Raw genomic sequence first — 15,188 nt, forward strand, 5'->3', positions numbered from 1 at the left:
AGCAGCCATAAATCATGCAGCTGCATCGACAGAAACTAAATCTCCGAGCACGCCAAAATACTCGGAGACCACCCGAGCATGCTCGGGAAAACTCGAGCAACGAGTATACTCGCTCATCACCAGTCTGCTCCTCTTTTATTTTTCCAAAAAATGTATGAATAAACTGACAAGTAGGTGTTACCATTACCATTAGGGGGGTGTCCCTACACAGTTTGATACTGTCAACACTGATTGGATAATGCCTCCGTGGGTAGGGGCACACCCCCAACTAGTAATATCCAGTTGTCAATTTAAACAGAGGAAAATTGCAGTTCAGAATTCTAAAAAAAAGATGCTCCGGAGTGGATACTTTATAGAGAGTACGATAATATTCTAAATCAGACTTGTCTGGAGAGATGACAGCGCCACTTTAAAATTATTGAAACAAGCGTTCTTAAAGGGAATCTGTAACCAGGTTTTTGCTATGTAATCTGAGAGCAGCATGATGTAGGGACACAAACGCAGATTCCAGCAATGTGTCACTTACTAGGCTGCTTTCTGCTCTGCAGTTTTGCTTAAAGGGAACCTGTCAACCCCCCCAGGTGTTTTTAACTAAAAGAGCCACCTTGTGCAGCACTAATGCTGCATTCTGTCAAGGTGGCTCTTTTAGTTGGGTCCCTTCCACCACTGAAAGAATCGTTTTTATAATTTGTCACTCATACCTCTAGTTTGTCCGGGGGCAGGTCTTTCCTCACGGACACAGACACCTCACACCCATCAGTCATTTCCTCCATTCTTCTGGGCTCCGCCTCCTCAGCGTTCAGTTATTTACCCGGCGCCTGCACTGTAATCTTGTATCTTGGGCATGCGCAGTTAGCACTGACCGTCCACTGAAATCACATGATGTCTTCCTTCTCGCGCCTGCGTGGACGCGCGGCCCGAGATCCCGCCCCACAGTGTGAATAAATAAGAAAATACTGCGGGGCGGGATCTCCTGAACGCTGAGGAGGCGGAGCCCAGAAGAATGGAGGAAATGACTGATGGGTGTGAGGCATCTTTGTCCGGGGGTAAGACCTGCCCCCCGGACAAACTAGAGGTATGAAGGTATGAGTGACAAATTATAAAAACGATACTTTCGGCGGTGGAAGGGACCCCAACTAAAAGAGCCACCTTGACAGAATGCAGCATTAGTGCTGCACAAGGTGGCTCTTTTAATTAAAAACTTCTGGTGGGGGTGACAGGTTCCCTTTAAAAAACTGTTTTCTAAATGCTGAGCTCTGTATAACCCCACCCACACCACTGATTGGCAGCTTTCTATGTACACTGTGCATAGGCAGAAAGCTGCCAATCAGTGGTAGGGGCAGGGTTACACAGAGCAGAAGGACAACTTCTATTAAAATTATTGTAATGTTGAATGAGCATGATTTGTTTTATGCATTGTTCTTTTTGTCATTGACGGGAGCCATTTGTATAATGTAAGATTCACATTGTCCTTTCAGACTGGGATGAATCAGCCTTCAGCGCCTTCAAGTGAACTCATTGAACTTGACCTTGACCAAATGCCTAAAATACAGAACCAGAGTAATGGCTACCCTCCACCTGCCGCTGCTCTTCCTGCTTCAGTGCCAAGTGTGAACCAACAGCAAGCCCACATTTTCGGTAAGCAAGTATTACTTTGGTCTTATCATAGAAATCCAGGGCTTACATCTGGCTGCCTCAGATTCTGCCTTTTCCAAAACAGTGGGTGAAATTCGTACAGATTTCCCGCAGAGAATTAACATACTGTAGATTTGTAAATCCGCACCGCAGTCCCATTTTTTTGCACAGAAATTTTCAGCAACATGAAGATGACATGAAGCGTTTTTCACTGTGATAGCAACCAAACATAAAAAAAATATGAATCTGGTATCGCTGTAATCTCACTGACCTGAAATATAAAGTCATCTAATCATTTATATTGCACGAGGAACGGCATAAAAAATAAGCAGAATCAATTTTTGACCTGCCATTTCTTTATTCTGCCTCCCAAAAATAGCAGTAAGGCTCTGCTCCAGCAGAACGGCTCTGCTCCAGCAGAACCCCTCGAAGGAAATTCCCTATTATGAGGCAGATGGAGATTCTTTGAACTTTCTGTCCTATGATCTGGCAGTGTCTGTCTTTTTAAGTGTGCATTATAGCACTTCTGAAATGGACACCGCAGAACAGAGGTCAAATGGAGTCCAGTGTATCTCCGTATTCATGATAGTGAATGAATATGTTGGGGGTTTCATCTGAATCACGTCTTTCGGAGATATAGATAGAAACCCCAATGTAAGTGATCAGTGTAGAGTGCCAGATAAATGTAATCCCAAATGTTGTGTAAAATGTTCCCAATAAAAGCTTCAACATAATCCCGAAAAAAAAGCAAGCACTCACTCAGGTCTGTGATCTGTTAACGGAAATATAGGGGGCTTCCACATTACTGGTAGCACAAAGGCACTAGAAAAGCGCTATGGCTCCTCACCACCCCCCAAAAGAAATCCAGAAAAACCTGCTCTCCCAAATCAAATGCCCCTCCATTGATCTTGGCCCCCCCAGCCTTAAAAACAGCAGCCCGCAGCTGCACAGAAAAGGCACATCTATTAGATGCATAATAAAAAAGGGGAGAAGCCAGTGCTGCCTATGGTCAGAACGCAATACATAAAGTGCATATGCACATATTGATTTCTAACTGTACTTGAAAATTAGACATATAGCAAACAATTTATCAGTTCTTTGAGCCACCCCGCTATGTCACAGCATTCTCATATGGGGCAGTCCTACTCTACGTTTTTTATATTTGCTGTGCCATTACGGCCTCCGAAATGTATTAAAAGCAAGACTATATTAAATGCAAAATGTACCTGAAGTATTTCTGAATCACTCCCATGGCGCCAGAAAGGGCGAGCGCAGATGAAGGCCGACCAGGTCTGGACATGGACATTTCAGATCTGACCTCCACACTGCCAAACCAGCAACCATAGATAAAGGGTGAAACAGGCCCAGACACAGGTGCATAATTAAATCGAGCCTGGGGGAGGGGAGGGCTGCTGTATGTGTGTACAGCAGCCTAGATTAGTCACAATAAAGACAGATAGAATGGCGTGCATAACCCAGCGTGCAAGGAAAAAAGTGGTGGTCAGCCACAAACCAATATCAAATACAAAAGGGAGGAAACCAGTGCTGCCTATGGTCAGAACACAATACATAAAGTGCACATGCACATATTGATTTCTAACTGTACTTTAAAATGAGACATATAGCAAACAATTGATCAATTCTTTGAGTGGAAGAAGAGGGTTGCATTGACAATCCAACACAATGGGCAGCACTTTGAACACATTTTATAAGTGGTCATAAACTTGTAAATAATTCATGAAAGAATAAAGTTACTTTAAAACCAAGCACAGCATTGTTTTTCTTGTGAAATTCTCAATAAGTTTGATGTGTCACATGACCCTCTTCCCATTGGAAAAAATAAAGTAGGATCCAAAATGGCCGATTTCAAAATGGCCGCCATGATCACCACCAATCTTGAAAAGTTTCCCCCCTCCCATATATTAATGTGCCCCATCAGGAAGTTGATATCACCAACCATTCCCATTTTATTTATGTGTGTCAATATAAATGGCCCTCCCTGTAATGCTTCTTCTTTTCTGAGTCCTAATGTTCACTCTAAGGCCGGGGTCACACTAACTGACGAGAAATACGGTCCGTATTTTACATGCGTAATATGGAGAAATGTCCCCTAAATAGTGCTCCATATGTCATCCGTAATCAAGGTGTGGTCGCGTATTTTTCCCATGTAAGCATCCGTATGTAATCTGTAAGACATCCTTAGGCCGGGGTCACACTAACCGACGTAAAATACGGTCAGTATTTTACATGCGTAATACGGATGAAAGGCCCCTAAATAGTGCTCCGTATGTCATCCGTAAGCAAGGTGTGGTCGCGTATTTGGCGCATGTCTACATCCGTATGTAATCCGTATGGCATCCGTATGTCGAGATTTTCTCGCAGGCTTGCAAAATGGACATATAATGGAGCCCTATGACAGGTTTTATAACACAAACGAAAGAATACATATAGACACATAGAATACATATATATATATATATACGGTATATATATATGTATTCTATGTGTCTATATCTATTCTTTCATTTCTTTATTAAACCTGTCAGTGTGAGTTTACTGTATCGCGCACTGAATTGCCGGCATTGCTAAAAGACACCTGGTGCGTATTTCTCGCAAGTCACATGTGTGGTCCGTGTGTAATCCGTATTTTTTGTGCACCCATAGACTTGCATTGGCGTACTATGGCCGTAGTACGCTGACAATCGCAGCATGCTGCGAGTGGCACGGACCGTAGAATACGGATGAGAAATATACGCCTGGTGCGAGGGACCCCATAGAGAATCATTTGTCCGTGTCTAATGCGTGCTTTTAGCGCCTCTCACTCGGCCGTATTCCTCGCCAGTGTGACCCCGGCCTTATGCCGAGATTTTCTCGCAGGCTTGCAAAATGGACATATAATGGATCCCTATGACAGGTTAAAACCCAAACAAAAGAATAGATATATACACATATATATATATATATATATATATATATACATATATACAGTGGGGAAAAAAAGTATTTAGTCAGTCAGCAATAGTGCAAGTTCCACCACTTAAAAAGATGAGAGGCGTCTGTAATTTACATCATAGGTAGACCTCAACTATGGGAGACAAACTGAGAAAAAAAAATCCAGAAAATCACATTGTCTGTTTTTTTTTTCATTTTATTTGCATATTATGGTGGAAAATAAGTATTTGGTCAGAAACAAAATTTCATCTCAATACTTTGTGATATATCCTTTGTTGGCAATGACAGAGGTCAAACGTTTTCTGTAAGTCTTCACAAGGTTGCCACACACTGTTGTTGGTATGTTGGCCCATTCCTCCATGCAGATCTCCTCTAGAGCAGTGATGTTTTTGGCTTTTCACTTGGCAACACGGACTTTCAACTCCCTCCAAAGGTTTTCTATAGGGTTGAGATCTGGAGACTGGCTAGGCCACTCCAGGACCTTGAAATGCTTCTTACGAAGCCACTCCTTCGTTGCCCTGGCGGTGTGCTTTGGATCATTGTCATGTTGAAAGACCCAGCCACGTTTCATCTTCAATGCCCTTGCTGATGGAAGGAGGTTTGCACTCAAAATCTCACGATACATGGCCCCATTCATTCTTTCATGTACCCGGATCAGTCGTTTGGCCCCTTTGCAGAGAAACAGCCCCAAAGCATGATGTTTCCACCACCATACTTTACAGTAGGTATGGTGTTTGATGGATGAAACTCAGTATTTTTTTTCCTCCAAACACGACAAGTTGTGTTTCTACCAAACAGTTCCAGTTTGGTTTCATCAGACCATAGGACATTCTCCCAAAACTCCTCTGGATCATCCAAATGCTCTCTAGCAAACTTCAGACGGGCCCGGACATGTACAGGCTTAAGCAGTGGGACACGTCTGGCACTGCAGGATCTGAGTCCATGGTGGTGTAGTGTGTTACTTATGGTAGGCCTTGTTACATTGGTCCCAGCTCTCTGCAGTTCATTCACTAGGTCCCCCCGCGTGGTTCTGGGATTTTTGCTCACCGTTCTTGTGATCATTCTGACCCCACGGGGTGGGATTTTGCGTGGAGCACCAGATCGAGGGAGATTATCAGTGGTCTTGTATGTCTTCCATTTTCTAATTATTGCTCCCACAGTTGATTTCTTCACTCCAAGCTGGTTGGCTATTGCAGATTCAGTCTTCCCATCCTGGTGCAGGGCTACAATTTTGTTTCTGGTGTCCTTTGACAGCTCTTTGGTCTTCACCATAGTGGAGTTTGGAGTCAGACTGTTTGAGGGTGTGCACAGGTGTCTTTTTATACTGATAACAAGTTTAAACAGGTGCCATTACTACAGGTAATAAGTGGAGGAAAGAGGAGACTCTTAAAGAAGAAGTTACAGGTCTGTGAGAGCCAGAAATCTTGATTGCTTGTTTCTGACCAAATACTTATTTTCCACCATAATATGCAAATAAAATGAAAAAAAAACAGACAATGTGATTTTCTGGATTTTTTTTTCTCAGTTTGTCTCCCATAGTTGAGGTCTACCTATGATGTAAATTACAGACGCCTCTCATCTTTTTAAGTGGTGGAACTTGCACTATTGCTGACTGACTAAATACTTTTTTTCCCCACTGTATATACTGTGTATATATATATATATATATATATATATATATATATATATATAAAGTACATGTCATTGAGACACACATATATATATATATATATATTTCATACAGTTCTACATAGCAGAATAGCCGCTAATTCAATTACCGGCTTCTGTAAAATCATTCCCAAACCCGACATGAAATGACACATGGTTTACATACAGTAAACCATTTCATTTCAAGTATTTTTTATATGTCCCTGACTAATAATTAAAGTAGGGCTTGTGTGTAAAATTTGGGACGTCTGGATGTTAAATTAATGGGTTAATTCGTTGGAAAAAAATGTGTGGGCTCCCGCAGCAAAATCGCAACCAGACAGGTAAAGCAGGTGCGTGAGGGCAGATTTTAATAGCCTTGAGAGAGACCATTGTTTTTGGCCCCACCCCGGCTGCAAAAATCTGCCCCCAGACACCCCAGAAAAGGCGCAGCTATAGGATTCGCCTTTTCTGGCACTTATCCTGAGACTGGGACAGAGATTTGTCTTCCAACAAGACAATGATCCCAAACATAAAGCAAAATCTACAATGGAATGGTTCACAAATAAACATATCCAGGTGTTAGAATGGCCAAGTCAAAGTCCAGACCTGAATCTAATCGAGAATCTGTGGAAAGAGCTGAAAACTGCTGTTCACAAACGATCTCCATCAAACCACACTGAGCTCGAGCTGTTTGCCAAGGAAGAATGTGCAAGAATTTCAGTCTCTCGTTATACAAAACTGATAGAGACATACCCCAAGTGACTTGCAGCTGTAATCACAGAAAAAGATGGCGCAACAAAGTATTAAGTTAAAGGGGCCAAATAATATTGCACGCCCCACTTTTCAGTTTTTGAATTTCCACAAAAATTTAAAATAATCAATAAATTTTGTTCAACTTCACAATTGTGTTCCACTTGTTGATGATTCTTCACCAAACATTTACATTTGGTATATTTATGTTTGAAGCATGATATGTGGAAAAAGGTTCAAAAGTACCAGGGGGCTGAATACTTTCGCAAGGCACTATATATGTGTATGTGTGTGTGTATCGACGATGATGTCATAATGGTTGCCATGGCGATGGTGGTGACTATGCTGTCATAACAAGTTGCCATAGCGACGAATATGTTATAAAGGTTGCCATGGCGAAGATGATGTCATAATTGTTGCCATGGTGACGATGATGTCATAATATGTTGCCATGGCGACGATGATGTCAGAATGGTTGCAACCTGACATCATAGTCACCATGGCACGGGACTATGGGATGGAGGATATGTATGATGGGTATATGGGTACTGTACTATGGGATGGAGGATATGTATGATGGGTGTATGGGCATGGGACTATGGGATGGAGGATGTGTGATGGGTATATGGGCATGGGACTATGGGATGGTGTATATGTATGATGGGTATATGGGCACGGGACTATGGGATGGAGGATAATCGTTATAATTTGTTATAACTAACCACAGTTAGTTACTATGCCCGAGCAACGCCGGGCTCTTCAGCTAATTTATTAACTAAAGTATTTTGTTCGATATAAGTATCTGATTTAAAGGGAACTTGTTACCAGGTTTGACCAATATGAGATAATACCACCACCTTTCTGGCCTGATATACAGCATTTTATAATGTTATATATCTGCCCCCAATCCAACCTGCAAGAAAAATACCTTTTATTATACTCAACTTGGGGCGGTCCAAAAGGTGTCGCTGGTCTTTGTCGGGGACCTCCCTTCTACTTGCGATGCCGTCCTACTCCTTGCTTCGTGTGGATGATGCATCCCTATTAACAAGTTTGCTAAAGGAATAAAAATTAAAAGTTTGAAAAGTGCAAAATTTTCACTTTTTTTTGCAAAATTTTTGATATTTTTATTAATAAATGCAAATCTTATCAACCTAAATTTACCACTACCATAAAGTAGAAAGTGTCTCAATAAAACTAGCTCAGAATCACTGGGATCCGTTAAAGCATACCTGAGTGACACTGCTGAGAATTGGAAAATTTAGCCTGGTCAGGAAGGTAAAAATTGTTTTTTGAGGTGAAGGACTTAATATGTTAATATTAATATTGAGCAAATTTAATTTCAGCCTATTGGTTCAGCCCTCCACATCAGTCACTGTCTCTCATGTGCCCCCTTGGGAAAATTAATTGCTAGGGCCTAGGGACATATCAGAAGGTATCCTGAGGATTCTGAGCTGGGATCCCTGCTGATTCACTGAGCAAAGAGTCAGCAGAACTTCATAAAGTGTTTAACCTCATCATGTCCGTCTACAATATTATGCTTCTTTAGGTCTCTTTCAGACATCAGTGTGTCCGATACATGTGGTGACAGTTTTCACATGTACCAAAGACACACATGTAGAACCATTCACGTGAATGGGTCTGAACACATGTCAGTGTGTTTCCACGGACCATGTGTCCTTGGGAAAAATACGCTGACATGTTTGTTTTTTCAACAGCAGCACGGGCTGCAAAACGTTCCGCACACGTATCGGCACCTGGGAAGCACCAGTACAGTTACAGATGCCTCTCCATTACTAACCCGTATGCTTGATATTGATAGACAATACAAAGGTGACATCAGCCCCACAAATATGAACCCCACTTGCCATCGCTACAGGTCAAGTGGGAACTGCCAGGCAAAGCGCCAGAATTGGTGCATCTAATAGATATGTCTTTTCTGGGCAGCTGTGGACTGCTATCCCACTCCATTTTTTAAATTATTTATTAAAATCAATTTTTAAAAATAGGGTGGGGACCCCTCTATTCTTGATAACCAGCCATGGTAAAGTTGATAGCTGAGGGTTGCAGCCCGCAGCTGTCAGTTTTGTCTGGCTGGTTATCAAAAATACAGTTTTAGGCTGATGGGAGTAGTAGTCCCATCAACCGACTCCTGCTCTCACTGTTATCACTTGAATATAACTGCCATCATTATGATGAGAGCGGTCTTCAGCAGCCCACACCGGGGAACAGCGCTAACTGTACCACTTCCTTCCAGACGCCGATACGTGTGGTACTGATGTGGCACATGGGCGGCACACGGTTGCCACAAGTATGCCACAAATATTACACACACGGACACAGATATGTCCGGTACTAGTCTTTCCGGTACCGGAAATATCAGGACATGTGAAACAGGTCTTAGGCATGACACTCATTTTTCTCTTCAATAAGACCCTTGAGCTGCAAAGACTGAAAAGTAATATAGATGTACATGTTTTCTACTTTTGTTTTTGATCCGATAATGTAACAAGACAGGTCACTATGTCTCAGTCACATGATCAGGACCTGATTTTTTTTTATTTAATTACAGCAAGCAGAGATAGAAAAATATTCAGGATTGAGAGTCCTCAGTAGTTGATACCTTTTAATGGCTAACTGAAAAGATGGTAATACATTGCAAGCTTTCGAGACTACTCAGGTCTCTTCATCAGGCTAGACTAATACAAAATCTGAAGTCACATATTTATGCACAATACAGCCTAGAAAAAATGCAATAGATAAGACAAGTGACGTGAAGCAGAACTATCAATATGGGAGAGGGAGAATTGCATCTATTGCATTTTTTCTAGGCTGCATTGTGCATAAATATGTGACTTCAGATTTTGTATTAGTCTAGCCTGATGAAGAGACCTGAGTAGTCTCGAAAGCTTGCAATGTGTTACCATCTTTTCAGTTAGCCATTAAAAGGTATCAACTACTGAGGACTCTCAATCCTGAATATTTTTCTATCCACTGGCTAACACGGTACAAAGATATACATCTTTCCTGTAGCAAGCAGAGATAATTTTTTTATAATCGTTATTCACTGAATCCGGAAATCACATTTAATTCAAATAAACTGTATCGAACCCACCATACAGAAATATTAAAGATAACAAGAGCTTTTTAAAACCAGTCATTGTCAGGTGCCAGTGGCACAGTTCATGTAGGAATTGTAAGAGAAGCTACAGGGTTCTTTAAGAATTACATTTGCAGCCTCTTCCATAGCTAATCAATAGAGTTCTATGTGTCCTCTTCAACGGGCCGGATAATTGGGCCCCTTAGGGCAGAAGAACATCCTGACTTACTGCACAGGGACCGGATGCATAGGGTACATGCTGAGTAAGCTTACACGTAGCTGGAATAGTAATTAAACACCACATACTTGTCACATTAGAGAGTGTAAATGCCTTGTCCTTGTCACATTGTGGAGACGCTGTACAAATAGCTATCATAGAGCATATCCGTTCTAATGTAACGAGGACCTAGTACCGTGAGTGTTCCTGCTCGCTTATTAACCGATGCAATGCTACAACCAGTCCGTGCTGCAAGGCATTTGGCAGGCAAGCTAGAAAGAACTAAAAGCTTTTTACTTGGGGCTGAATTTAAAGGGAATCTGACAGCAGGTTTCTGCTACCTCGTCTGAGAGCAGCGTAACGTAGGAAAAGGGTTTACTGTGTGTCACAATCCGAGTTCTTAGACTCTGTTCACGTGTCCAGTAATCATTCATTAGAATGGATCCAGCAGCAATCCATTGGTAAAAAAGTTTTGCAGACACAACTTTTTAGTCCGTTTTTAAAAAACTGATTTCAGTTGGATCCATTTTTTAAACAATGAAGTCTATGGAAAATGGATTATTTAATTAGCCATCCATTTTCTTCCATTTGAAACTGATCCAGTAACAAAAAAATGAATGGCTATTTAACGGATCTGTTCTCCATGGACTTCAATGCCAAAAAAACAGATTCAGTTGACATCAGTTTTTTTCATGCGGACCAAAAAATTGTGTCTGCACAACATTTTTTTGTCTACGGATTGCTGCTGGATCCGTTCTAACATATGATTACTGGACATGTGAACAGAGCCTTAGCTGAATCATGCAACAGAGCTTAGAAAGCTAACCCTTGTTGGCAGATATGCAACAGATACAGACTTATTTATGCGTGAGTTTACACTTTTCTGACAGTAGATGGTGATGTTGTTACTGTTATATGCTTAGTTAAATGTAATGCATATACTTTGGTTTCATTTTCTCTCTGGTAATAGGTCCTTCAGACTTCCTGTTATGCTGTATTGAGAGGCTGATGCATGTACCTCATGTTCTGTGACGATACAGTAAAAGTTGAATTACCCCATATAATCTACTGTCACAAGTTTCTTCTGGAACCAAACTATACAACAACTCTGTCCACTCCAGGCTTGGTATGTACATTGTCTATTGACAGTGAGCTGCTTATCACAAGAGGGGGCATTTTCGGACTACTTGGCACAAGGCAGCTAATCAAGCAATGATAATGTCCTTGTGATAAAATATTCACTGTAGGTAAACAACTGCACACAGCCTGATAAGTGACACATCCTTGAAATCTGTGTTTTAACCCTACCTCATTCTGTCCTCAGATTACATAATAAAAACCTGCTGACAGATTCCTTTTAAAATTACATTTTAAGTGGTCAAACCAATCCCATCAACAAGTGTCAGTTAACTATATGCAAGTGCTTGTATACAGGCGAGCCTGTTCAATCAAGTCGATGAATACTGACTAGGTCACATTCAGATGTATCTGTAAATCAGTCCTAGGTCTGACCACAGTGCATAGATTACTTGAGTGTGACAAGTTCCTATAATTCTATGGAGCTGTCATGCTTTGGTTGGGAGACCCCAGCCAGTCTGTGCATTGAGGTCCGATCTCGGACTAATTTATATGGCCATCTGATAGCACCCTTAGTGTGAACTGATTTGCAGGAACCAGTCCAGCAGCCAGGTTATTAATCTCTGGCCACTGGACAAGAGAAATAAGAGCTACCTCCTACAGCCCAGCATCTGTGGCTCTTCTTTGGATTAGCCAGCCTCATGTGCCAGCCAGTTTAATCAAAAGAAGAGCTGTGGATGCTGGCAGGTAACAAGCGGATCTCCCGCCCCCATTCAGTGGCCAGAGATTACTAACCTGGTTGCTGGACTAAAGCCCCCGTCTCACATAGCGAGATCGCTGAAGCGCCACCGATTTTGTGATGCAACAGCGATCTCCCTTCATGTGACACGCAGCGGTGACCAGGCCCCCGCTGCGATCTCGCTGATCATGCTCGAATGGCATGGGCGATTTTTTTCATCGACGGCATCCCGCTGGCCAGCACGCATCTCAGTGTTTGACGCCGAGGTCGCTCATCGGCGTCAAACACCGAGATACGTGCTGGCCAGCGGGACGCCGACGAGCGACCTCGTTGGCGACTCAGAACTTATGGACGCAGGCGGGAGTCGTCTGAATAGCCACTGTGTGGCAAGGTACCAACGATCGCCTGTAAGACAGCTCACTAGCGACCATTTAGCGGCGCACCAGCGATCCTTACCAGGTCGTATCGTTGTTGGGATCGCTGGTGCATCGCGTAGTGTAACGGAACCCTAAGTCCTTCAAATTGATTTGCACTAGCTCTAATACTGATCGAAACAGAGAATACAATCAATGTCTCCCCATACTACAGAATCATGTGATTGACAGTGTATCCTATGTGTGCACCAGGTGATGTGCTGCTGATAATGCTGAATTTTATTCCAATATAAAAGATCCGATCACCTGACGAATGCGTGTATTCTGCATTTGTCATTCATCAATGGCATTTTTACATGGGCCGATAGGAATGATTATTCTTATGCACGCTCATTTACCAATTATTAGCCCACCTAAATGCCACTAACACTTTGCAGTTGTAATGTCAGTACTTTGTGATAATTTCCATGAGACACCACATTAGGTTTAATTGCAGTCCTGTGTAAAATTGCTGGTAACTGTTGGTATTGCCAGGCCCAGGCACCCAGTACACATGCTTTTGGTCCTTTATCCAGTGCCATTTATCTTTAGATGGTAGACTACCATAGCACTAAGTCAGTATCATGCAACTTGTGGAGAAGTGTTCACAAAGGCATGATGATATTGTAGGCTTGGTGTACTGTAAGAGGAAGCAGTGATATCCCTGAAGAGACCTTGCAGAATTTGGCATCAGTAAAGAGAGACTGCCACCTTCTGGCCAGATGACATCAAGTGGAACTTATTGGTGGTGGAAGATTTGCAGGGGGAGTAGCTTTGTGTGCAGGACCTGATCAGGTGACCCAGATAAGAGATTTCCTTGATATAAAAGCCCTGCGCGCCAAGCCGTAGGCAGATTTGGCGCCAGAGAAGACAGCGAAGCCCCAATGGAAACTCTACACCACCAAGAGTTCAGTCACTGCCTGGAAAGACCAAGACTCCTAGTTCCGTCTGAGATAGTCAGGACCGGGATTCGCGCCCCACGTTGGCCAAACTTCAGAGACCAGGTGTCGCCTCTCAGGAGCCAAGAGCTCATCCTTTTTGCACCCACCCCAAGAGATTTACACCGACAGTCAAGCCGAGAAGGTCCGTGAGGGAACTTCGACAGGAGAGGCACGACTGCGATTACAAAGGAACAGCGCGAGTGGGCACTTCCCGTTATAACCTACGTTACCGTAGTCAGCTGGGATTAAGGCAATAGATTGTGAGGGGACTTGGGAGGCTCAATGCACTTCAATATACTACGTCAGAGAGAGACTTGCGGCCTAGCGGGAAAACCCAGTGACCCCTGCTAGAGCCAGATTGACAGAGAGAACTCACATGGTGACTCCTCTGAATGGGAGCACCACCTTTGCTAAAGAGAACATTAAAGCTATACAGTGAAGGACTTTATCAGACATTCTAGACTTAATTTTTCATTTTTGACTTGCTTTATTATTATCACTAATTGTTCAGAGCTACTTTAAATTACTGTAAAACTACTACTGCCTTTTAATAGAAATATATGGATCATTAACTGTTCCTGCTTTGCGTTACCTGTGCATTGCATCCAGGTTCCTGTTTTACAGTACCGTGGGTATATATTAAGTAGATGTGGATCACACACTTAGCTCCGCAGCATCTGAAGTCATGACTCCTCTCCACCCTCACATAACCTTTCTAAATGACTATTAAAAAGAACAGCCTGGCTCTCATGAGAACCCTTTCAATCCCCCTCTTGTCATTGTTGTGTGAGTGGTTTTCCACCTGCTGTGCACATTGCTATTGATCCATCTGAGTGAGTATTCAGGCGGAATGACCTTAATGTAAATGCACACACCTCTCCTGCTTTGCGTGTCGAGTTATCTAACGCAATGTCCGCCTCAGTGCTCGTATTAATCAGATATACAAAGTTCAGCAAGAAAACAAGTAATCAATACAAATCTTAGTTTTTTGCCATTGCTGTAGCACACAGATAATTAGGACTGACAAGGTTCCTGAACCTGGCCTTTATACCAGTTTTGATCACCCCGACACTGTTGATCACAATGACATTATGAATCATCCCCATAAATTCTACTGCGCTGGTCTACCAGCTTGTGGCAAATACAGTAATGATGATTCATGGGGTACAAAGAATTGGTTACAATTTGAGGATTGTATGATGGAAAGCGTGGGGATAGGTGAGGATTTATAACATTTCTATGTGTTATCTAATATATAATTGCCAATCGGCTATGTCACAGCTTCCGGCGATTGTGTCGCTATCTCACAATCCACCACGGCCGGAACTACGCCGATCGCCATATTAGAATACTCAAGTATTCCAGTATACAGCGCGGTATAGGCATGCACGTACTCCGGCACTCCTCCCACGGCAGAACGGGACAGCGCTGGAGTACAGGGAAGAAAGGTGAGTATAAATGTTTTGTGTTTTTTTGTATGAGTGCAGTTTAATAGGGGTGAGAGGACCATACATATCAGGATAGGGGGGGTGAGAGGGCCATGCATATCAGGATAGGGGGTGAGAGGACCATGCATACCATAATAGGGGGGTGAGGTGTTGCTTGCATACCAGGATAGGGGGGTGAGGGGACAATGCATATCAGGATTGGGGTTGAGAGGACCATGCATACCATGATGGGGAGGGTGAGGTGTTGCTTGAATATCAGGATAGGG

The 15,188-nt window shown here is 42.7% G+C and overlaps 1 protein-coding gene across 5 annotated transcripts in view; it reads left to right on the forward strand.

Annotated features, from left to right (window-relative positions):
* Window positions 1-15,188, forward strand: part of TOM1L1 (target of myb1 like 1 membrane trafficking protein) — a 164,877-nt gene that overhangs the window by 117,795 nt on the left and 31,894 nt on the right. For all 5 annotated transcript variants that reach the window (XM_073588168.1, XM_073588167.1, XM_073588170.1 and 2 more), the window contains one exon: window positions 1,479-1,638. In XM_073588168.1, coding sequence (XP_073444269.1) covers window positions 1,479-1,638 — 160 coding nt within the window. The remainder of the gene's footprint in view (window positions 1-1,478; window positions 1,639-15,188) is intronic.

Source organism: Dendrobates tinctorius, unplaced genomic scaffold (genome assembly GCF_039654945.1).
Source record: "Dendrobates tinctorius isolate UK_male_01 unplaced genomic scaffold, ASM3965494v1 ptg000103l, whole genome shotgun sequence".
Taxonomy (NCBI): Eukaryota; Metazoa; Chordata; class Amphibia; order Anura; family Dendrobatidae; genus Dendrobates; species Dendrobates tinctorius.